The sequence below is a fragment of the Falco biarmicus genome, chromosome 4 (genome assembly GCF_023638135.1).
Source record: "Falco biarmicus isolate bFalBia1 chromosome 4, bFalBia1.pri, whole genome shotgun sequence".
In the NCBI taxonomy this organism is placed as follows: Eukaryota; Metazoa; Chordata; class Aves; order Falconiformes; family Falconidae; genus Falco; species Falco biarmicus.
The window spans coordinates 21,904,825-21,929,513 of NC_079291.1; the positions used below are offsets into that span (position 1 = coordinate 21,904,825).

General features: G+C 37.6%; 1 protein-coding gene across 6 annotated transcripts in view; it reads left to right on the forward strand.

Annotated features, from left to right (window-relative positions):
- Positions 1-24,689, forward strand: part of SUGCT (succinyl-CoA:glutarate-CoA transferase) — a 337,967-nt gene that overhangs the window by 44,591 nt on the left and 268,687 nt on the right. For all 6 annotated transcript variants that reach the window (XR_008821583.1, XR_008821584.1, XR_008821582.1 and 3 more), the window contains exons 8-9: positions 4,071-4,214; positions 23,077-23,172. Coding sequence is in view for 3 of the 6 variants with exons in the window: in XM_056337264.1 (XP_056193239.1) it covers positions 4,071-4,214; positions 23,077-23,172 (240 nt within the window). In the remaining 3 variants the exon portion in view is untranslated. The remainder of the gene's footprint in view (positions 1-4,070; positions 4,215-23,076; positions 23,173-24,689) is intronic.

The following is a 24,689-nucleotide window of genomic DNA, read 5'->3' on the forward strand; positions in this document are numbered from 1 at the left end:
CAAAGTTCTGAACCTTGAAATCGGGCTGTAACTTCTGCAGTATTGCAAAGTTACATGCACAAACAATTGCATTTGTGCTAGTGTTTTTGGTGATTGTACAAAATCAAACCCATTCAGTGTACAGTGGAATGTCATCTTTAAACCATGTTTTCATGTGCAGAAATCTGCATGGAGTTCAAGCTCTTACACATGTACTTGATTACCTCTGTATTAGAAATGTATGACACCTGTGAAATTTGAAATTCTAGTGTGTGTATGAAAATTTACAAGCAATAGTGGGGAATCTGTTCTGTGTAAATCTGTACCACAAACCCATTCTGAATAAAAGTAATTGCTTCAAGCAACATTGTTTTTCTTTACACAAATTAAAATATGCTAAAGGAGGAAGTTTACACTGATGATACTTTTATTGTCCTGGATGACATAATTTATAGGTATTTCCTGGTTAAACGTTACATTCCAGTTTCATATTTGATGAATAGAAAGATTTTATTTTATATTTTCAGATACATCCGTACCAGATGAATATCACTTTGATGAAAATGTCTATGACTCATTAAGGCAGTAACTTGAAATTAATTAAATAAAACCCAATTTGGTTACAAATTTCCTTCCATCTTCAAGTGGATTATAACATGCATTTTTTGGTATTTAGAGTTATCTTTATGTTGGTGCATTCTTTCTTGCTGAAGAAATATTTATGTTTTACTGAACACGAGACAGCAAGACATGATTGGGATCTATGATACCAGAGGGGCCATTCTTCAGCTCAAAACCAAACAAACTGCAACAAAGGAGTACACGTGGTGTATAGCTCAGAGCTGTTGAAAAATAAAGCCATTGCTGGTTCATATTAGCTTCAGTAGCTATTTCCCATCCATAATGACTACTGGACTTTGAATATTTTTATTAAGCATGTCATTTCAGAACAATTTCCATTTTTAGTGGATCATTTTTATATTACTGTTGTGAGTTTGGGTAGAGAAATAATGTCAAAAGGCAAAAAAATAACTGGAGTGGAAGCTTCCAAAACGTGTTGTGGCTATCTCTGGGCCAGAATATGTTCACAAATTGTAAAGAATTTAGCAAATATAAAAACCTAGGAATAAAAGTGTAAACTAGTGGTAAGATTGAGCAATACCAAAGTGCAGTGATGGAAGAAAAGGTCTGCTGTACTGGAGTGGATCTTCATTGTTTCAATGAGCAAAGGGCATGTCCTGGTGCTGCCTGTAATTAGGGTTCAACCCAGCCCTTGAGCCTGGATGGCAGCTTTGTTTGCTGAAATAAGTATTTTCTCCCTGACTAGGGTTACATGCTGTCCCTCTACCAGAACAGTAATACGACTTTTGGCTGGCAGAGGTGATGGTGTTTGTTACTTTTAAAACTATTCACTTGAATAAAAGCTACTGGGTAGATCCTCATAATGTTAGCTACACAGAAGTACTGCTGTGCTATGAGAAGCCCTGTCTAAAGAAAAGTTTCTCAGTGCGTGTACCTTTATCCTTCCTATAAAGCAGCTTTGTACCACTTGTTCTGCAGCATAGAGGTGAAAACCTGAATGACTCTGTTGCATAGTACTTACAGCTGTGCATCCTGCCACAGGAAGGCTGGCTTATGGCACAAGTGGACATTAGAAGCTGATTAAAGGGTGAAGATGGCAGCTACTCGTGGATCTGGGTAGAAAGACCAAGGAAGAGCACAAATTGTGTGGATTGCTGCAGAATTCTAGGTTGTGGAGTATTAGGATGAAGTAAAGCTAACACGTTAAAAATAATGTAGCAGTATAGTGCTAGTAGTTTGTAGAAGTGTTCTGTAAGGGGAAATTCTGGAAGTATTTTTAGAAATAAAGGTGAACTTTTTACTTAGGCAAAGGAAGTGTTTGCTTTAAAATGTTAGGTGGTTTAGTACTTGATGAGGTAAGTGCTGGAATCAAAGCTCAAGAATTCAAATTCACCTGTAACAATCTATTAAAATTGTCATGATTTTTATATCTTCAGGGTGTAGTTTTCTCTATCAAGGATGAAATAAATGACTCTTTGAAAACAGTGGAAAGTGTTTTCAAACTAAGAATGTTGCTGCACATCTGTTTGCAAAATTTTAAGTCTTCTTGATTTTCTCTTATCCTAGCAGCTTGGTTGCAATGAAGAAAGAACAGTTTAACAAACTGAGAACTTAGAGCAGATAATGTGGGCAATTTTATTTTTTTTTTTAATTCTGATTTGTATTTCTTTGTGATAGCTCTGAGGAGCAAGCATCTTCTCACATTCTATTTAACATTCTCAGTAGGCCTATGCATACAAAAATAAAGAATTTCCTTTCCTGTTTTCCCCCAGAGTTGGGTACAAGGTGAGTGGTAAATGGATGGAACCTTTGAGTTGTCCTTTCCCTTGGGAATCTGAAGTACTTAAGTGTAGAGTATGGAGAAGAAGAAATAAGAGATTCTTTGAAAACCTGAAGGTACTCACTAAAGGAAGAGTACACTTTAAGGATGTGTAGTTTATGCATCATCCTTCATGTGTACGCTTTATATAGTCACAGACTAATCCTTACTGCAGTTTGAATGATAGTAACTGAGTTTTTTTAATTTTTGTCATATTTAATACTGATTTTATAATTTTGTTTAGTTACTTTTATGATATGAATAAAATAGCAGCATTTTCCTTCTTATATAGAAAATACTGTACCTGTACTACAGTCTTTTTTCCTAGACTTGACTTATTAATGCAATTGAAAATGCAGTATGATATTATTTTTCTTAAAATATTTTTTAACTTATACATGATTTGATACCAGGCTTATGTAAATCCTGTTGGAATGCAAAAGAAAAATAAAATGTGGTGAAGATAAGTTTTAAATGTTTTACTTGAAGCCAAGACACTTTTAAAAAATATAATTATCAGTAAACATAACGCTTGCAATCTTACAAGTATGACTGCACTTGGAAGTTTAGACATGACTAATTAATTCTGTAAATTTCATTTAATTGAATTTATGCTAGATTAGTTTAAAGGCATTTATGCAATTTTTGACAAAGGTTATTATTTATCAAATATACTGATTTTAAGTTGAGTTATGATTCACTTAAGTGCTGAAACTCCGAAACAGTCGGTTAGCTTTGCATTGGTATTTGTGGACTGAACTTCAGGGTAAGCAATTACTGTCAGAAAGAGCATCCAACCACAAACTTTTCAGACTAGGAAATGGGAGAATGTCTCAGAAGCAGCACCTTTAAGCTCCTATGATAAAAGCCTACCTTGACTGAAATTGTAAGTTCATTTTGCCATTGACTGCAGATGGGCCGTATTTTGTAGCAATGATTAGGGAAGTTCTGAAACACATGAAGTAAACCAAAGGTTCTTCCCTTGATGCTTGAGAAAGGAATGACAGTCTGAAAATGGAGACTTGAACCACCAGCCTTCCAGTGATTGTTGTTCAGAAGGTCAAGGAGTTGCACGTACTTACATGGGTAACCTGTACATGTGTAAATAAAAATAAGTTGGTTTTGTTTTCCCACTGAAAGCCTGGGGTGTGTATATTGGAAAATAAAACCCCTGAGATTTGGCTGGGGGAGGGCCAGAAGAAGAGGGAGAAAAAGAGTGAGAAGAGCTAAACAATATGGTTCTGCCTGTCGGACAGACATGTACCTGGGTCAGTGTACTGTGGAAATTCTTTAGACCTTTGGCACCTAGGCTTGATGAAATTCAGTTTTCACTGGATTCTCTTGTCTCTAACAATATCTCTTTTCTTTTTGCACTGGTGAGTTGAAGCATTATGTTATTAGGCCAAAAAGTAGCACAATAAATCATTCACTATTTGTAGCCTGCAGCGTTGTGAAGTTAGTGTTGTGTAGGTACTGCAAGAACATCTGTTCTTTGGTGGTAATTTTTATACTCTAGTTCATTCAAAGATACTCTTCTTGCAGAACCATGTAAACACTTTTTTTCAGATGAGTCTGGTGAAGAATGTACAAAACCACAAAAAGTAATGGTTTGCCTCTGCTTGTTTTCTTTTCTGCTTTTTTTTTTTAAATTGTTTTGTTTGTTTTTGGGTGTTTTCTTCTTTTTCTTCAGGATGGTGAGCCAGTTAGACCAGGAGTAGCCATGACAGACCTTGCTACTGGGTTGTATACATATGGAGCAATTATGGCTGGTTTACTTCAGAGGTATAAGACGGGGAAAGGACTGCACATTGACTGCAATCTCTTGTCATCTCAGGTAGGAGTTCTAAAATAATTGCTTTTAGTTGCAAGGATGTTTGAGCCATTTAGATATAAATTAATGCAAATTAGTGCAACTAAAGACAACAATAATAATGAAAATAATGGCGTTAATGACAGTTTCCTTATTCTGCAACTCTGGTAGTGACCATTTTATATGACATGGTTATTATAGTTACTACTGCATTATATTTGGTTTTCGCTTTTTAGAAAGGACCTCCACACTCTTTGAAACATTGGTTAATTAAGGTCTATAATATCCCTGAGGTTGTAAGCAACAATTGTAGTAGATGATTTGAGATAGACAAGCAGAAATTGTGAAACCACTGATGGAAGGGAGGCCTTGGCACTGGGTAATAGTACTACCAGAGTGACTTGTGCAAAATCTCCCAGAATACTCAAGTATCAACCAAGTGTCAGAGTAATGTAATTCAGGAGATCTGTCTTTTGGCTCTGGGAATTAAAGAATAAAGAAATCTTGAAGATGCAGCATTTTCTCTAGGCATGTTAAAGAGAAATATCATCAGAATTGTAAAGACAAAGATGATGTGATCATGAAAAGTATGACACAAATAATGAGAATGTTAAATTGTCTTTGAACATGTAAGCACCGTTGGTGCGATGGTTTATAATTCACAAAGAAGAAAATGATGATGGCAGGAGCTGCATATGATCAGATCATACATTGTCTTGGTGACAGATACTTGATGGTAGTAACTGGGTATATGTTGCATAGGAATTTTTGCGTACATTTAAAAATATACAGCAAAACTGTATGTAGTACTAACTAAAGATACTACAGTGTGCTGATATTTTCATCTTTATTTAGTTGGGTTTTTTTCTTCTCATTATAGCTGTCAGTACATTTGAGAGATGGTAGAATGCCCATAGTGCAAAAAGTTGGCCGTGGTGTGAGCAGGAGGTTGGACAAGATGACCTCCGAAGGTTCCTTCCCACTTATATCATTGTATGTTAATAATGATTGAGGTTGCTCTTTTTTTAATAACTACTACTCTTGTTTAAATACCTACTGAAATCAGATCTGGAAAGGAGGGGAAGCCCTTGCCTAAATAAACAAAGAATTTTTCATTTGTTTCAGAAATGTTTGTAAGGACTAAACTCTTACAAATATACAAAAGTTTAATTAAATGTTGTGTCTGTATTTGAAAAATGTAATAAGCGGTTTAGAACTATTTTTAATGTATGTTGAACTTATAAATGTTTTGTGTATACATGGAAGGGTTTTTTTTTTTGTTTAAGGTATCATAGTGATTTATATTATGGCAGCTTCTCCTTGATCTTTTTATTTTCTAATTTTCTTAAAAGGACTTCTGGTAATTTCTATTGATTTCCACAGTAATTCTGTTATTTTTTGATTCCTTGTTCTGCTGTCTTTTGGCTTTTTTAAATGGAGCTTTCTTGACTGACTTGATATTTTGTCAAATGCTGAAAGTAAGAAGAGTTGAAGTCAGGTGCTGCTCTAACTCTCTTCTTTTATTTCACCTTTGTCACCTCACTTGTCTTTAGAATCTTTGTCCTTGCTTAGGATAGATTTGGCTATGTACAAAAGTGTTCTCATATTGCAAAATTTCCATCTGAAGTTCCACATCATCCTTTAGGCCACTTACTGGCATGCACAAGAAAGGGAATGAGACTTGCATGGGTCAGTGAACAAAGCGTGTATGGTGTTTGACTTCTACCTGCTAAGCTAAAGAAGTGCTAAATGGTAAAGGGACAGTTTAGTGATTCTTTTTTTTTTACACGTTAACTCATTCCATGCTTGTTATCAAATTATAGTTATCTAAAAGTTATTAAGAAATAATTCCAGACTTGCACATTTTTGCAAAATAAGTGTTTTTATTTACTTCAGTGTTGGGTGAATTAAACTGAAATAAGTTGGTGTTTTGGAACAGTGTATGAGTGTAAGCTGTAATTCAGAAAATAGCTATGTTGTTTTAGATAACTATTCCTTCAGTCCAAATTAACTTTAGAGCGTTGGTTCAAGACTGTAATGAGAGCACTTATTAAACTGGAAAAATGTGTATGGTTGAGGTGCCGGGGTACCAAAAATAAACCCATGTGATCAATCCCATTAAAAAAAAAGTTAAAATGAATGAAGAAAAAGGTAAGTGCCAGCTGACTCTGAGAACATCTAGTTTTCATGGTTGGTTTTCTTCCTTTTTGCAAAACTGATGGTTACTTGTAAGTTTTTAAGGGTGAGTGTACTAAGAAAGAGTACAATAGATCTAAAATTTAGTGTAGAAGGAGAAATGGCTCTTGCAGGACTTCTGGTGGTAAAGGCTTTTTTTAAAGGAAAGTTAGACAATTACTGTGATATGATCAGGTTCTTGAAAGATCCATGCTTTCAAGGGGATTATGGTTTTACATACCAAGCTGAGATATCTAAAGCTAGCTCTTCCTCATGTGATGAATGTTTAGAAAGAACAGCCTTTTGAAGTCTCTCATGGATGCTGCCAAAAAAATAAGGAATCTAAAGTTGTAGATTTTCAGCTTGTTAGGTTCTTGTTGCAGTTGATTAATGGTGGGATCTAGAGGTCAAACAGATGCATCATGGTAACTTTTCCTCCAGCGTGAGTTTTGCTGGAGTGTAGTAATTTTTAATGAGGAAAAAAAAATCTTTTTTCGGTGTGGGGGAAAAAAAAAAAGGCACTATTGAACTCTCCTCCTATTAATAGTTTTACAACAGCAGGGACCTGCATGAAGCTTTTGTCTTTTGTCAGTATTTTATGCACTGCGCTAATATAGCAGCATGCTTGCACCTTTTGTCCATTCCTTCATCTGAACTGAGAATTGTGAAGCTGGCCTGTATGTATGTCTTCATTGGGCTGTGTTGATGACTTTGACTATGTCAGAAAAGAAAAAAAAATAAAAGAAAAAACCCAGGGGTTAAAGCATTTTAGTAATTCAAAATCTCTGAAAACCACTTGGTTTATTTTATAGCAAAAATACCTAGCATGTATGTGTCCATCTGTGTTTCTGCTATCACTTTTCTGCATGCCTTACAGAAATGCAAGTGGATTATTTTTGGGGGGTTGGGGGTGGAGGTGAGCTGAAGAATGCTTTTGATATTAATTTTCTGCATGATATGCTAATGACAAAAAGCACTGAGCTGAATTCAGCTGTCAATGAAAATGATCTGAAGCTTTTTAAAATAATATCTCACTGACTGACAAGTTTGTTTAGTATTTAACTGGTCTGGGTAGAATGAAATAACTGAAATCTTGCTCTCTAAAGAAGAATATTTTTAGAATATCTTAAAATGACATCTTTCTTTCAAATGCTGTGTATCAAACTTGTTTGCCCTATAGCTTTATAGCAGCTTATTACTACCAAAGAGGACTTGATTCCCTGCAAAAAATAGAATTCTAGGATTTTATTGACAAGAGAGATATGGTGACCCCTAGGATGTGGTTTTGCAGCGAGTACTAACTTTCTATATCTCTCATCTATAAACTTTTAACCCATGTCTTACAATTGCTTTGAAATTTTTGAATTTTAGATGATTTACAGTTGTCAGTTTCAGGCCTTTCAGCATCTAAATAGTGTCCTTTAGAGGATGCTAGTAAATAAGAAGGAAGTGGGTTCTGGATTTGGTTCCAATTATGCAATTGTGCCTTTTCTTCTGTTGTGGCTTAAAAAAAAAATCTCTTGGAAGTTTTAATATCCTTCCTGTATTTAATTACAACCAAGCTCCAACAAATACTGTAATAAGTTAGTTTCTCTTGGATTGAAAATCTGGAAGAAGTATTTTACATTTAACATTTCTGCAGTTTTGGAGTGTATTTTTTTCCCAGAACACATAGTCAGGATAATGTGGTTAATATTGTTTGTATTATATGATTGTTCATCAGACGCTTCTCTGCTTCTGATTACTATGTTTTAATTTGTATTTGCCATAGCAAAGTCTTAATCTTCTCAAAATTTTGAAATGACCCTAGAAAAAACCTAGCAAATTGGTATAACTAATTTTCAGTATTCCATCTTTGTGCTTTACTTTGGCAGTTAATTTACTGAGATAATGGTGCGATTTAGAAACTATTAGTTTTTGTGCTGTGTCATTTTTTTCCCCAAGATGGTTGTATTTAAAGTCATCTATTTAAGGCTCCTTTAGTGCTCTGTATTTAGGGCTTTCATGACATGTCTTTTAGAAATTATTGAGTATAGGTGAAACTGGTAACAATTACACACTGCCTGCAGGATATGTATGGCATCACAGGATCCCTGAGCAGTAAGTTGTGTGAGAAATATTAGTCTTGGAACTCAATTACTGTTCAGGTGTCTTGTTTAATCTTATTGCTTCTCTGCTGGCTAACTGAAAGTTGTGAGTTGACTGAGTGCAGAAAGAAAATCTGCTTTTTTAGAGGCCATGGCTGCTGGTGACTTCAGAGGCCGGCCAGGAGGACAGTTACACAGTTGTTTTGTTTTGGGTATGGTTTGAATAAGGGGTTCTTTTTTACAAGTTTATAAAGCATCATCTTTGCAAAACATTGTATTCTTAATGTCAGTGACGATAAAAAAATTGTGTATGCACTGTATTGGAGACATTGTCTTTTTTTACTGCATAGCTCTGATATGGAAAGATAATAAAATCTGAATTGATGTGGACATTTCTTTAAATATATACCATGCATTAAATACTTCTCTTGGCTACTATTCTTAATAATTTTAATTGAGGACATCAGTATAACTAAGAACAGAACTTATCCCTCAGGGTTTTAAGTAGCCAGAGTTTATTGAATAGACCAGATGACCATACTAACATGACAGTAACTCAATTTAATATTGGCCTCTGTGGAATGTGTGTTGTGTTTTCTAATGATTAGTTATGCAAAAAGTCATTGGTAGATCATACACGAACTGGATCTTGCATTTATTTAGTGGCTTTCTTTAGTCTGTAAACAGAGTACATACCAAGATTGCAAGGGAATTTCTTCTTTAGCAGCTATCTGACAGTAAATTCTGTGCCTTTTTGTTTTTGCTATTATTGTTCTTGTGCTAATGAAACTGAGCCTGAATGTGTTGTAGCTTCATTTTTCTGTGTTGAGCTACCTCTGTCATCAGTAAAAGAAAGACTAGGAAGGAGATAGGAAGAAATATGTCCCTTTAATACACAGAGAAAATAAAATGGCTGTCTGGAGTGGGTGGGGGAGGGAGTTTGAAAACAAAGGAGAACATTTATTTTAATGAGTTTATTATTTAGATGACCTTTGAATAAGGGTGTAATTTTGGAAATGGAATCAAGATGTTTGTTGTAGTTTATTACCAGCAGATCATATTTCAGGATCATGCTAAGTATTAGGAGAAGAAGGACAACCTGGGTAGTTCAAAAGAAATGGGAATGATTTAAGCAACTAGTACTACAATCAGTACTTTTAGTGTACCCCAGAAGCTCCCCCCTCCCTCTAAACTCGTGGAAGCCTTCAGAAGACATTTTGTAAATTTATGTATATAGCAAGAAAAAGAGCTGTAGCTTGATGGAAGAGGTTTTAATTTTATGTCATGGAAAATTTTAAGTTAGCGAAACAACTGATTTCTATGTGCTGTTGAACCTCTGGAAATTAATAAATCTTAACAAATATGTCAGTTTTGTGTATGCTGATGGAACGCTGGCTAAGGTTTTAACACTACTTGGTTTGATCGCCTCAGATAGCTCTGATTGAAATTTCTCAGTAGATTATAATAAATAAAATTATATATAAAAATATATATAATTATAAAATTATATATATAAATATATATAATATATAAAAAAGGAACTAAAGGATAATGCTGAAATAAACTTGACTAATGACTACTTTTTGGTCTGATGGACTTCTGCTGCCATGACTGTGTTTTTCCCTGTTTTTATTTTTCAGCACTGTATTGTTTCTGGCTAATCAGTTAAATTGCAAACTCTTCAGCATAGTGACATCTGATTAGGTTAGAGATCATAATTCTTTAGTTATGCATTATATTATAATGAAAGCTATAAAAAACGTGTTCAGGCTCTGGTTTAGGACTTCAAAAACAAGTATCCATTAAACTGTCTAAAAATCAGAGTTCAGTTATTCGTAAAAATGCTTTGCCTTCTTTGGAATGAATATTTGTAGTACTAGATTTCTCTGATAAAAGAATTATGTGAAGTTCTTTTCATCCAAGCTTACTTTGTAATATACCATTTTGGTTTTTTTTGTGGTACTATTTCAATATTTTTGTAGATCGGTTAAGGAAAAACTTCCTTCCTCAGAGAATAATTTACCAATTTGTTGTCTCTATTCAAAACTATTCCAACCAAGTCATTGTCACTATTCCTTCAGGCAGAAGTGCTCTATTTTGACTACAGGCTCATGAGTAATGCTTAACCCATTTATTTATCAAATCAAATGGAACTTTGAACTGTGTTTCTCTGTACTTGCATGTTGTTCAACAGCTTAGTAGATGAACCACATCTGTGTTGTGGACAGCATTAAAGTACTCAAAAAAGCATTGTGGATGACCAAATTGCGGGTGTTCATTAATGCTACACAGGCACAGAAACACAATCTTGTGCATTGTAAAACATCGTATTTCAAACATTTCATTCAATTGCATGCGTTTGTTTCTTGTCATCCCTTTAGTACATTAGCACGTAAGTACTTAATGGGCAATGTCCAGAGATCTTTCAGTGTTAAAATTTAATGCCGTGTTGCTCTGGGATAATACTGTTATCACCAGAGGAGATTTGGCTGTGATACTAGAGGTGGAATATTTGCACATTTCTCACCCAACCAAATAGACATGACTCATTTCTGCTTGTGCCTCCCTACGTAGCAAATGAAAAATCTAAAAATCTACCTGCTTGCACTGCTGCAGCGCAAGCTATTGAAATTACTATTAGTTTTGTGGAGGGACAATTCTCTGCAGATAAGATGAAAATGACATTGTCAAAAGCAGACAAACACAGATAAGGTTCTTTTTTCTGTGTAGGTATTAATGCTGATAAATGTGGAGACAAAAAGACGAGTGCTGTAAATGATTAGGTATATGCATATTTTCAATGTAAATAGCGCTGTTTCTAATCATGAGATCAAAAGTATAAGGTGCCTTAATACACCTTCTTTTGGATGTTGGTAGCTTTCGATGGGAAAGCGTCCTTATTACTGATTGAATAAAATAATAGAATCCTTCATGAAGTGTAGGTCATATTCAGAACTGGAGTCTATGGATACTACCTGATTACAAATAGTAAGAAAAATTGCTATAGTTATTCTGATGCCTGTCTTCACAGGTAATTAATTTTTATATGGGAAAAATCTGTTTGCCTGGATTTTTATTTGTGTGATTTGCTCTTTTCATTCTCAGCTGTCAAATGTAACTACTGTTTATAGAATAGAATAAATCGTTTAGGCTGGAAAGGACCTTTAAGATCATCAAATCCAACTATTAACCCAGCACTGCCAAGTCCACCACTAAACCACGTGGCTAAGCACCACGTTTACAAGTCTTTTAAATACCTCGATGGATGGTGACTCAACTACTTCCCTGGGCAGCCTGTGCCAGTGCTTGACAGCTCTTTAGTTGAAGAAAAAATATCCAGTCTAGACCTCCCCTGGCACAACTTAAGGCTGTTTCCTCTTGTCCTATTGCTTGTTACTTGGGAGAAGAGACAAACACCCACCTCCTTTCAGGTTTTTGTAGACAATGATAAGGTCTTTCCTTAACCCTCTTCTCCCCAGACTAAACAACCCCAGTTCCCTCAGCTGCTTGTTGTAAGATTTGTGCTCTAGACTCTCCATCAGCCTCATTGCCCGTCTCTGGACACGCTCCAGCACCTCACTGTCTTTATTCTGGTGAGGGGCCCAACACTGAACACAAGATTCAAGGTGCAGCCTCACTCTTCTAGTCCTGCTGGCCATGCTGTTTCTGATAGAAGCCAGGCTGCTGTTGGCCACCTTGGCCACCTGGGCACACTGCTGGCTCAAGCCCAGTTGGGGGTCAGCCAGCACCCCCAGGTCCTCTCCCACCAGGCACTTCCCAGCTGCTCTGCCCCAGCCTGTAGCGCTGCCTGGGGCTGGTGTGACCCAGGTGCAGGACCCGGCACTGAGCCTTGTTGAACCTCATACAACTGGCCTGGGCCCGTGGGTCCAGCCTGCCCAGAGCCCTCTGCAGAGCCTCCTGCCCTCCAGCAGGTCAACACTCCCCCCCAGCTTGGTGTCATCTGCAAACTGACTGAGGGTGCACTTGATCCCCTCGTCTAGATCATCAATCAAGTTATTAAACAGGACTGTCCCCAATACTGAGCCCTGGGGAACACCACTTGTGACCAGCCACTAACTGGACTTAACTTCATTCACCACCACTCTTTGGGCTCAGCCATCCAGCAAATTTTTTGCCCAGCAAAGAGTATACTTGTCCAGGCTGTGAGCAGCTGGTTTCTTCAGGAGAATGCTGTGGGACACAGTGTTGAAAGCTTTAGTAAAGTCTAGATAGAAGACATCCACAGCCTTTCCCTCACCCCCACTAAGTGGGTCAGATTGTCATAGGAGGAGATCAGGTTAGTCAGCAGGACCTGCCTTCTTTCATAAACCCACACTGACTGATGGTCCTGTGTGCGCCATGTAATGGCATTCAAGTTGATCTGCTCCATAACCTTTCCCATCACCAAGGTCAGTTTGACAAGCCTCTGGTTCCATGGAACCTTTTTCTGGCCCTTCTTGTAGATGGGTGTTGCATTTGCTGACTTCCAGTCTTCTGGGACCTCCCCACTTAGCCAAGACTGCTGATAAATGATGGAAAGTGGCTTGGTGAGCATTTCTGCCAGCTCCCTCGGTACCTTTGGGTGGATCCCATCTGGCCCCATAGACCTGTGTGTGTCTAAGGGTGTAGCAGGTCACTGACCATTTCTCCTTGGATTATGGAGGCTTTGTTCTGCTCCTTGTCTGTGTCTTCCAGCTCAGGGGGCTGGGTAGCCTGAGAACACCTGGTCTTATTATTAAAGACTGAGGCAAAGGCAGCTTTAAGTACCTCAGCCTTTTCCTCAGCCTTTGTCACTATCTTTCCCCCCACATCCAATAAAGGGTGGAGATTCTCCTTAGCCCTCCTTTTGTTGCTAATGTATTTATGGACACATTTTTAAATTGTCTTTTATGGTAGTAGCCAGATCAAGTTCTAGTTGGGCTTTGGTTCTTCTGATTTTCTCTCTGAATAACCTCATGACATCCGCCTAGTTGTCCTGAGTTGCCTGCCCCTTCTTCCAAAGGTCATAACCTCTCCTTTTTTTCCTGAGAAATGACCAAAGCTCTGTTCAGCTATTCTGGTTGTCTTCCCCACCAGCTCATCTTCCAGCACATGGGGATGGCCTGCCTCTGTGCCTTTAAGAGTTTCTTCTTAAAGAATGTCCAGCCTTCCTGGACTCCTTTGGCCTTCACGACTGTCTCCTAAGGGACTCTGTCAACCAGTCTTCTAAACAGACCAAAGTTGGCTCTCTGGAAGTCCAAGGTAGCAGTTTTGCTGACCTCCCTCCTTACTCCTCCAAGAACTGAAAACTCTGATTATTTTGTGATCACTATGCCCAAGACAATCTCCAACCATCACATCACCCACAAGTCCTTTGTTCAGAAACAGCAGGTCCAGCGGGGCATCTTCCCTAGTGGCTCCCTCACCAGCTGTGTCATGAAAGTCTCTTCCACACACTCTGGGAACCTCCTAGACTGTTTTCTGTCTGCTGTATTGTATTTCCAGCAGATATCTGGTAAGTTCAAGTCCCCCCTGAGAACAAGGCTAGCAATTGAGAGACTTCTCCCAGCTGCTTTTAGAATATTTCACCTGCCTCTTCATCCTGGTTGGGTGGTCTGTAACAGACTCTTACCATGGTATCCACCTTGTTGGCCTTCCCCCTGATTCTTACCCATAAACACTCAATCCCATCGTCACCATCATTAAGCGCTAGACAACGCAAACACCCCCTAACATACAGAGCTACCCCACTGCCTCTCCTTCTTTGCCTATCCCTCCTGAAGAGTTTATAGCCACCCATTGCAGCGCTCTAGTTGTGTGAGTCATCCCACCGTGTTTCCGTGATGGCAACTGTGTCATAGTTTTCCTGCTGCAATGGCTTCCAGCTCCTCCTGTTTGTTGCCCATGGTGTGTGCACTGGTGTAGATGCGCTTCCGTGGGGCTGTTGATCCTGCCACGTTTCCTGGGGTGGAGAAGCCCTAATTCCTGCATGACTGTTCTCAAGCACTTCTGTCATTTCTAACACATCAATAACCCTAGTGCCTTTGCTGCAACATGGATCTCCATCTCCTACCTTCGCTGAGGCAACAGAGCAAAGGACCTCACTAGCACACTGTCCCAAAAATATTGGCCTGCTGCCCTAGGCTTATCTCTAGGGAGCCTGATTTTATCCCTTCAAATCTAAAGCTCTTTCAATGAGTCCTGCTGATGCCTGCACAAAGATCCTTTTCCCCTTTGAGAAAGGTGTACCCCATCTCTTGACAGCAGCCCTTGTGTTATGTAGGCTGACCCATGATCAGCACACCAAAAATTCTGCTGGTGACGCCAGGCTCGAAGCCAGGCATTGATCTTCTGGGTATTCCTGTTTCCTCCTCCATTATTCCCTGCAACTGGGAGGACAGAGGAGAACACTGCTTGTGTTCCGCATCCCTTAACCAGCCATCCCAGGGCCCTGAAGTCTCTCTTGATTGCCCTCAGACTTCTTGTCACAACTTTATTGCTGCTGCCTGAAAAACCAGTGATGGATCATAATCTGAGGGCCGTGCCTGGGTGGGCAGCTTTCTCCTCACACCTTTAACTGGGGCCCCAGGCAGGCAGCAGGCTTCCCCAAGGCGTGGGTCTGGTCTGCATGTTGGGTCTTCAGTCCCCTCAGAAAGGAGTCTCCTATGGCAGTGGACCCATCAGTTTTCCTTTATGGAAGCGGTTTTTAATGCAGGGCATAGGCCAACATAACGTCAGCGACACCTCCAAGCTAGATGAATCATTGCCCTCGTTCTTGCTTGGTTCTGCTTTGCTGAGCCTCATGCCTGGCCTGCGAGGGCCCCGGGGCAGGTGGGGCGGCCACAGAGGGGACCAGCAGGCACAACAAGCCAGGCAGGAGCTTGTTGCCATTGCTGCCTGCTCCTTCAGCCAGCAGCAAGAGGATGGGAAATCCTCCCTATTATGCATCCTGCCTGCCTGTTGGACCTGTCTCAGGGAAGCCAAGGTGTGATTCCAGCAGGTTTTCCCTGACAGTCCTCAACCTACTGGCCTCCTCCCTGTACTCTGTCGCTCAGCAGAGGAGTTCCTCTACCTCCCACAACCCAAACTGGTCTGTGTTTTGCAAGTATGCTCGCAGCTCTTTGCATGAATAGAAGCCACCCCGAGAACTTGATCTGTGCTATTTTCTAAACAATCAATGAAATACCACCAGGCATCATTACAAAGAATAAAAGAGAAAGTTATCATTCATATTAAATGCATAGGTTCTTGGCAGAAAAGGCTATAATTAAGGAATAATTTTAAAAACACATGTTCTAGTATTAAAAAAGCTGTGTAAAATATAGTAGAAGAAACTTTCTGTAAGTTGAATTTTGCTTGGATTTAGTAAAGCTGTGTGAAAATACAGGGCGTAATGCATTTAATATTTCAGTGGATATATATTCTTTCTTTTGAGAAGACAGAGACTTGAGGAAATGATTGTAGAAGTGTTATTTATACTTAAGGTTGTCTGATATGTCTGTTATCAGAGTCTGATTTTGTTTTTTATAACTTTGCCAGAGTTTTAACTGTTTTGGCTGAATTTTCCATGTCATGGAATTGCCAGAAAGTGATTTGTTTTTAAAGTTACTATTAAAATGATTCATCTGTTTCCAGGAACAAGTTATGGGAAAATACGTTGATGGGGTTTTTCTTTTTTTTTTTTTTTTCCCTCCTGAGAAACTCAGTCCCTTCATTCTTTGTAGTGGAAACTTGAAATCTGGCAGATGAATCACCCTTGTTTCAGGGAAGTATCTTTTGAAAGAAACTCAGAATGGCAGAAGGTGCGATGTGTACAACATGTGATGTGTATAAAGGCTGGTAGGGACTCTAAGAGTGATTGGGCTATATATTCCTGAATAAATTGAAAGTAAATATTCAGTAAGTACATACTAATTAAATGTAGGTCAGAGGCTTGATAGAAAAATATTATTGGACCATATGATTAAAGTTTGTATGTAAGTGCACCAAGATCTTGCAGTGTACAGACTAACTTTGGAGTTCTTGGGTTTTTTTAATATTCTTTTTAATAATTTTTTTTTTTTAATGTTACGTTCCTTAGAGCTGTTCCTGTGCTGTTGTGGAGCTGAAACAAGAATTTTTCAGTGGTCTAAGTAGTATGTTTTCTCACACTTTCAGAAAAATCTGATTAGTATTTTATTTTAATCAAGAAAATGTAATTTATTCTTCATTTTAAAATGTTGTTTTCTTCAAACAGAGCTTATTTTAATTAAATCTTTTTTCCCCTTTTTTCATGTCAGTGCTGAAGTGTGGTCTTAATAGATTCTGTGGTTAGAATTTTTATTTCTGATCCTTCACCTAAAATTAATTTGAGTGTGTGTAGGTTTGTTCTATTTTTTTTTTTAAGTGGAGACTACAGAGGGATAGGAGTCAGTTTAACATTTACTTTCTCTTGAAACTGTATACTAAATAATACATATTTTTGAAATTTCAAGTCCTATATCTGTTTAGTTGCATCAATCCTTGCTGTTGTTAATACTAATTGAATTTTAATCAGGAAATGATCTCCGTGCTGTGGCAAGCACAGAAGCATTCATTCTGGTCTTTTCTAAGCTCTAAATAGCTCATCTAAAAAATCATTTGTAGATAATTTCTTTTTGTTGTTGCATCTTACTGAACTTGGCAGTTCTCTGCTATCCAAATGCTTTATGTTTCTGAAGATGCCTGAGTTTCCCTCTATATATGTAGTCTAAAGGTTTTTTTGTAAAGCAAATATTGTTTTCAGCTGGCACTTTTACACAAAAAAATATATCTACACAATTGTGCACTTTATCTTTTGCTTTGTTTTTCTTCTTTGAAAAATCTGTGTTCAAGGTAGGGTTTTAAATACATTACTTTTGTTTTTCTCATTGCATGTATCTTTTATTGTTTCTAGTTCATTAAGCACCTCCTAGCACATAATTTGTGTGATTGTGATTTGCCGTGTGCTATTTGATCAAGGGGGTAACTTAAATCAGCAAGTCCCACAAGCTGCATGGGCTTGGACACATGGCATGGAGCTGGACACCTGCTTAAGTGCCTGGCTCGAAGGCCCTAAAAAGGGAGCTAATATGAGACCTGTTCTAAAACTGTAGTTATTTGTCATTAAGGATCTGACTTTATCTTCACAAGATTGCATCTGTGGCTGGGATTATACCATTTGCTGATGCTTCAATGCCGGGAGGTTTCTGTTATGAAGGGTGTATTCACGCTCACTTTCTGGAGTCTCACATTAAGAGGAGTCGGTGTCACTGGGAAGAAAATGCTTTTTACCCAGACCACAGTGTTCATAACATGACATTTTCTAAAGGGGGTGTAGGCTCTTTAATTGTAAGCCTTGGCCTACGTGATATCAGTCTTGCTTTTTTAGCTAGCTTTTACAGACTTCTTCAAAGGCATTCATGGAATTTGCTGGTCTGCAAAGCACTGGCTGAAAGCATATACAGTATTGCTGGCTCTTGAAGGGGAGAGAACTATATGGAGAGGGATTATGGGACAACATGTGAATTCAGGAGAAGGTCACACATGCTGCTTTGCACAGTTCTCGGGGCGCCACTGATGAATTTGTAAAATCTTGCAGCTTTGTGGGCAGTGGCTTTGCTGTGGGGCCGTCTGCCCAGCCTGTGGGTGTATGCCACTCTTGAGCTGATTTTTAGCTCCTGAAGAGCTCTCAACTCCAGGGTAGATGGGAGGCCCTAACGTGCCCAGACACAAGGTGATGTTTGTTGACAGCTCCTGGGAAGGCTGTGGCTTCCTGCTGGGCCCCTGTGGAATGGGCTGCCTTGAACTGTGGCAGCTTTCTTGCCTCCGTGCAAGGTTGTGGTTCCCAGTTCATTGCCCAGTTCCTTCTTGCAGGAGTTTGAAACATAGTTCTCTGCCTACAGACCGGTAGAACAGCACCATGCCACAAAGAACATCCTGAACCAGTTGGGTCAACGCTTAGAATGTAGCATAAAACGTGCACTGTCTATGGCAGCAGCGAGATTGCAGACTAGTAAGAATTTACTTCTACTCTGATTAAGCCTTGCGGCTGAATGTAATTAGACTTCAATTAAAGGAGTGGGTTTTTCTTCTAAGTGGAGTAGAGATTTCTGGGTAAAGATAGAGTTTGTTTTTTTTCTTAAATGTTTTTGGTGTTTTTTTAATGAAAAAACACTCAAGAAGCAAGAGCCAAGGGTCACCCCGTGCACGTGTCTGTGGGAGCAGCTTCAATACAAATGTACAAATGAGAAGGTCAATGTCAGATAACTGCAAAAGCCAAAGTAATCACACTTGAATATTGATCTATCAGTGCCAAACTATTTATTGCAACATGGAGAGGGGAAAATGTATGAAACAGTACAATCAGTCATTAGAGAAATACCAGCGTAGGGTCAGTGATTTTGAGAGCTTTGTTTATGTACACCAAATGAGGATTGTGGTCTTATGTTCAAATTTTCCTCATTTAAAGATATCTTTTTCGTATCACCAGAAATAAGGAAAAGGTGTAAGTGGAATATTATTGGTCTTTCTACAACAGAAAGCACTGAAGTTTTCCAGGATGATTTTTTCTTAAAAGCTATAAATTAATATTTGGGTTACTAGTTCCCTATATAGTGTAAAATAAGTTATCTATGGTGCTGTAAAATGCCTGTGTCTCGAAGGTCCTAAAAGACAGTCTACATGCTTTCAGGAAAATTAAACAAAAAATGAGGAAAAAAAAATCAGTTGGCTAAGAGTCAGTCTTGTTAAGATATGTGGCAGGAAAGCAGACACAAAATTGGAGGGAGAAGAAAGTAAAGGATATAATTAAAATGTTATTTTCTCCTCTTTCCAGTTACCTGTCTTCTTTTGTTATTCGTATACACTTGTTGAACTTGCATGTATATGATTGATTGACTCAGTGAACTCATTGTAATAAATTATGTTTGATGTGCTATCTTGAAAAAAATCTTTTGAAATTCTGTCTCTTTTCTTTGTCTGCTGACCTTGTGGCTTTTAATATCTTGTTTCCCATCTGTCTCATTGCATCATAAGCTGAGCATAACTTTTCAGATTTTAATGCAGCTCTCTTTTTGTTCTGGTTTAAGTAAGGATGTAATGCAAATATGTGATTTGGCCGTCAACAGTAATATCAGAAAGGAATGTTGAAGTGTGTGTTCCCTTTAATGATGTGAAATAAAGAAACACTTATCTGTAGATATTTGATAATACTTATTTACAGTGCATAGATGTGTCTCTGCAAGCGAATGAATAGTGATGTCTGTATCATTGTATTACATCTGCTTTAATGTTACAAGTCCAAAGGTTACTTTTAAGGATTAGTTCTTAATTAAAGGAGAAAAGAAATGGGTCTATAAGGTTTCAGGAAAGCATTTTTAAATATAGATTTAAAAATACTTAACTGAATATGCGATACAGATCTACCTAAACTTCATTTTGAAAGATTGATTTTACTGTAGGTATTGCTACTACAAGAAGGGTCTCTAGCAGTGAGAGCCTAACTGAGTCTTGAATTACAGGGGAATTTGGATAAACAGATTTGTTGAAAACATTTTTTTGCTAGGGGTTATGATGTCTGTAGAAATGTTCACTTGGGATATCTTTTTTTATGCTTATAGTTCAGAAGTTTGCTTACCAATGGTTAGGTATAGGTAGATAAATTCTTTGTGTTCTTTATTAAGGACATAAAATGTATATGCTGAAAGTGTTTTTTTCAGATAGTGCCTTTTTAGTGAAGGTAAATCTTTGAAGAGACCAGGGAGAATGAACTGAGCCAGGAGGAAAGGGAAAAGCATGGTAGTCCTGGGACTGTCTATAATAATTTAATGGGACAGTCGAAGTAGATTCATCTTTTAAGTCTGCTGAATTCATTAGAGAGTTGTTATGAAAGGGTCAAAAGGCTACAGAGTTCGCTCAATTAAGTGTGTGTATGTGTAAAACGCAAAACACTGAAATACTTACTTTGATGTGGTCAATATAAGTTTATTTGTATGATGATGATACTAGTACTACTAATAATAATTCTTTTTGGCTGGCTGATTTGACTATGAACAAAGTACCCAATGCAGAGAAGGAAGTCAAAGGGAATCAAAAGTTTTTTTTCCTTCATGATTCATTGAAAAAACAATGAATAAACCAGTTTCAGCAGGGTGCATAGGCATATGCATTCATGCAATGAGTTGGTACATCGACTGACATGGAATTACTCCTCAGGCTAAGTATTGTGTTGAACTGAGGCCTTGATATAGTCTAAGCAATTTTTAGCTCCATAATTGTGTCTTTGCTAAGCTTCTGTCATCTGTGGCATTTGCTGTCTATTGCCACTGAAACAAGTCTTTGAGCAGAAGCTTTAGTGGGGCAATTGCAATATTTAGCGAGTATTATGTTTGAATTATTTTTTTTCCTGTTGTACTGTGAACAAGTGCTTTGGAGAAATCTAGACATGTATGTTTTCCATCATTGAAAGAGATATTCTTCTCATCAAGAAAGCTGAAGCAGTTTGCAACACTGGTAATTTTTTTCTTTTTTTAAGGATAGAAGTTTTCTTGTGAAACTTCTTGTGAAGAATTTATGAAACTCATAGATCTATTTCTACAGCATAAAATATGAACAAATTAATGGAAAAAAATTTTGGCTCCATTATATTCAACATCAATATTTTAAGATTTCTGTTTCACAAGGTTTTAATTCACTATATCCTTCCCAGAGTTTAGTCTGGTATAGCGTTTCCTTCCAGAAGTGTGAAAACTTAAATGCATGTATCACAGAGGGCATTCTTGTATCTTTAAAAGCCCATTGTAGCACATGCATCTCTCCTGTCCGTGAAATTTGTGTGGAATAACGCAGCTGTATAGTGTTACACACAAATATGGAATACCTGATGATATTTCATCATCATTGCATAGCCATTTGCTTTGGCAGAAAGAAATATCACTGTGGAGTGTGACCCCAAACTGAAAAATGACAGGAGCGATGGGTCTAGGATATGTGTTATTAATAAGTAACACACTTTTGTGACTCATTAAACTCTCTCTGTAATAACAGTGTGTTTCATTCTGTGTTGCTGAGGAAAGTTGCAAACCTGAAGAAAAAAATTTTTTTTATGTACTCCCAGATCCATTTCCTTAATTGCTGAGATTTTCCTGGGGACTGAAGGACAGACTAGACATTGTTCAATGTTTTAGCTGAATGAAGTGACACTGGGCTATAATAAGCTGCAGCTGAAATCCAACTACAAAGTGTTTTCCAGCAGTACTTGGGAATAAAGCTTTGTATTTGTAGTTGGTATATACAAATATAGTTTTTGGCAGCAGTTCCATTCTTATTTGCTGTATGTTTTCCTAGGTTTTCTGCTGGACTAAATCACTGTATCCATGATTTAGAGTTAAATATTTGCTTTAAATGTGAGAGTGACCTATTCACGTTGACTTTTCAGCATATATTGAGATAGAAGAAAATGAAATGGCATTCTTTTTCTGGAAATTCTGATATAATTCACATATATATTGGAGTGTTAATAGTGGACTCTGCATTAATTACTGCAAGTTTTGTTGTAGATTAGACATTAGTAGGCACAGAATAGTGTAAAGGCCTGGGTCATCATAGGAAATTTCTTCCATCTAGGGAAGAAATATGAAGAAAATAATATTTTTGGGAAAAAAATGGTCACATGGCCTATTTACTTATTTACTATTGCACTTACTGGCACAACTAGTTAACAGCAGAAAAAATACATTGTGTCTGGTGAATTAGTGATAACCTTGCATGCTAAATGTGATGCATTACTTTGCTTCAGATATATTCATACACTGTTCTCTCAAAGAAATAAGAATAAAGAATCCGCCATTGATTATAACAGAACCACTGATTTTTATGCATCACTGCATCATAAAAGTTCACTTCTTTTTCCTAAGATACATTCATGCTTGCAAACTATTTATTTATCCCCTCAAATCGTGGTTACCAAATTAGCATGCCATATTTTTCACAACATTAATCTTTCTCCAATTTTGTCTGTCTGACTAATAACTTGATAAATCTCTCCTTATCTTCTAATGGCAGATGATTTACCAAGGCCTACCACTTAATTAATATTACAGAGCATGTGGGGAGCTGAAGAATTCAGAAGTATTTTCCATAGCTTGGACATGTAAAATGAGAAGCATAGGAGAAAATAAAAATCTTGTAACTGAGAAAAAGCCTTTGTGATTTAAGCATGGGATTGAGGTTCAGGAAATGGTGAGTTCTATCCCACAAATCCATCATGCTTCCCACTAGACTCTGGGCATGTCACTGATTTTTTTTTTTCCCTTTGCTGCAGTTGACCATTTTGCAAAGGGTAATACTGTCTTATCTCTTAGGGTAGTTGAATGCTAGATTTCTCTAGCATTAGTAATGTTATAGGACATGCATTATTTTTTGAGTTTATTGAGTTGTACTTACACAAGCACTTCCATGATACAGATGTACCCTGATTTTTTTTTCATATTAAAAATATACATAATATGTAATATATAAAAGATACTTTTTTGATATAAGTATTTTAACTTATCTATCTGAAGTGCATATAAATAGACAGAAATCTCAGAGAAATTGTCAAGGAAGTTTCAGCTTTCCTGAATACTTTGCTTTTTCTCCATTTCCAGGTTGCATGTCTCACTCATGTAGCAGCTAATTACCTTAATTGCAAAATTGAAGGAAAACGCTGGGGTACTGCTCATGGGAGTATTGTTCCATATCAGGTAAGCAGAAAGCAACATTTTTTTTTTGTTCATGGAATTCATGATTTTGTGTATTACGAGAGTGAGAACTGACTGACTTTTCCCATGATCTGCTGTAGTCTGTAATGCATCTGTGTCTGGGTAGGACAAGGTTCTGTTGTTCATTGTAATTTCTGCATTTTGAATATTTCTTCATGAGCAGTAGGTTAGTAACAGAACACTGAAATAGATCAAAGGTGTTTGCTGAAATTGGATGACTTTAAAGCTAGCATGATGACTTGATTGGTTTTCACCTGACAGAAACATTTTTTTTTAAGGGTTACCTGACTTCCATACCAGTTATAAACTGAATTTTTTTGCCTCTGAATGTTGATATTTTTATCTTGTTGAGTCTACAAGAACAATCTAAATGACCATGAAGATCTTGGAATTCTGCATATTTATAGTTTTCTGTTGATTTTGCTCCAAGTCACTGCAGCTCAGTGAGACAACAGGTTGGCAAAATGAATTAAGCAGACATCAGATCTCCCCAGCAGAATCTGTAGTCTGCTACATCTAATGAAGAGTTGAAATTCCTTAAAATAACATGACCTTCATCATATAAACAAGCATAGGGGAAAAAAAAAATGCTGCAAGTTTTATCTTACTTCTGGCTAGCATGGGAAACTCTTCCAGTAAGCAAAATTTTGTTATTTTCTAGCTGATCATTTTGTGTTCTTGGTTGAAGTCATGCTAACGTATGGAGACTGGGGCATATATTTGATTTTAAAAAAATCTATTCTTTATTTCATAATTTTTGGCACTTCTCATCAAATAATCATGTTTGGAACTAGCTATGCAGAGCCTGAATTTCTTAATTTCTGGACAGAGCCCTTTAAATCCTGAGAGGGACAGTTCCCAGTGTTGGGCTGGCAGAACTACACCTAAACACCACTCAGTTTCTTTACCATCTCCTTTTTTTTTTTCTTTTTTTTTTTTTTTTTAGTGAAAGTGAGGGAAACTTGATGTATTGCCTTCTTCCTAGTGGTGAAGATGGTGCTGATCACATCAAAAGATTTGCTGTTTATGCCCACAGAAACTCTATAATAGTCATTACACAGAACACTACCCCTGGCTAAATATTTGGTCTAAAACCAAAAACATGTGCTGTAAGAGCTACGTCTACATGAGCTAGGAGACTTTTTTCCTGTACACATCACTGCATAATCAACTGTCATGTAATGACAATGAATTGACATTACATTGTCAAATGTCAATTCATTATGAATTAGGTAGAACAGATTGCAGATTGTCTCAGGTTGTTGGGGATGTCATGACTTTCTGTGGGGATGGGTTTGGTCCTGCAGTGTTCTTGTGTCAGGTGTAGTGGAGCACAGCTGCGGCTCTGGCTGGTACAGCATAGCAGTATGGCCATGTTTTCTAGAACCAGCTCTACATGGCCCAAGGCAACCAGACATTCACTACACAAGCAGTTATGTTCTGCTGTGTTTCTGTGATGAAACCTTTTGGTACAAACCTTTTTGAACTTTGGTATGTAG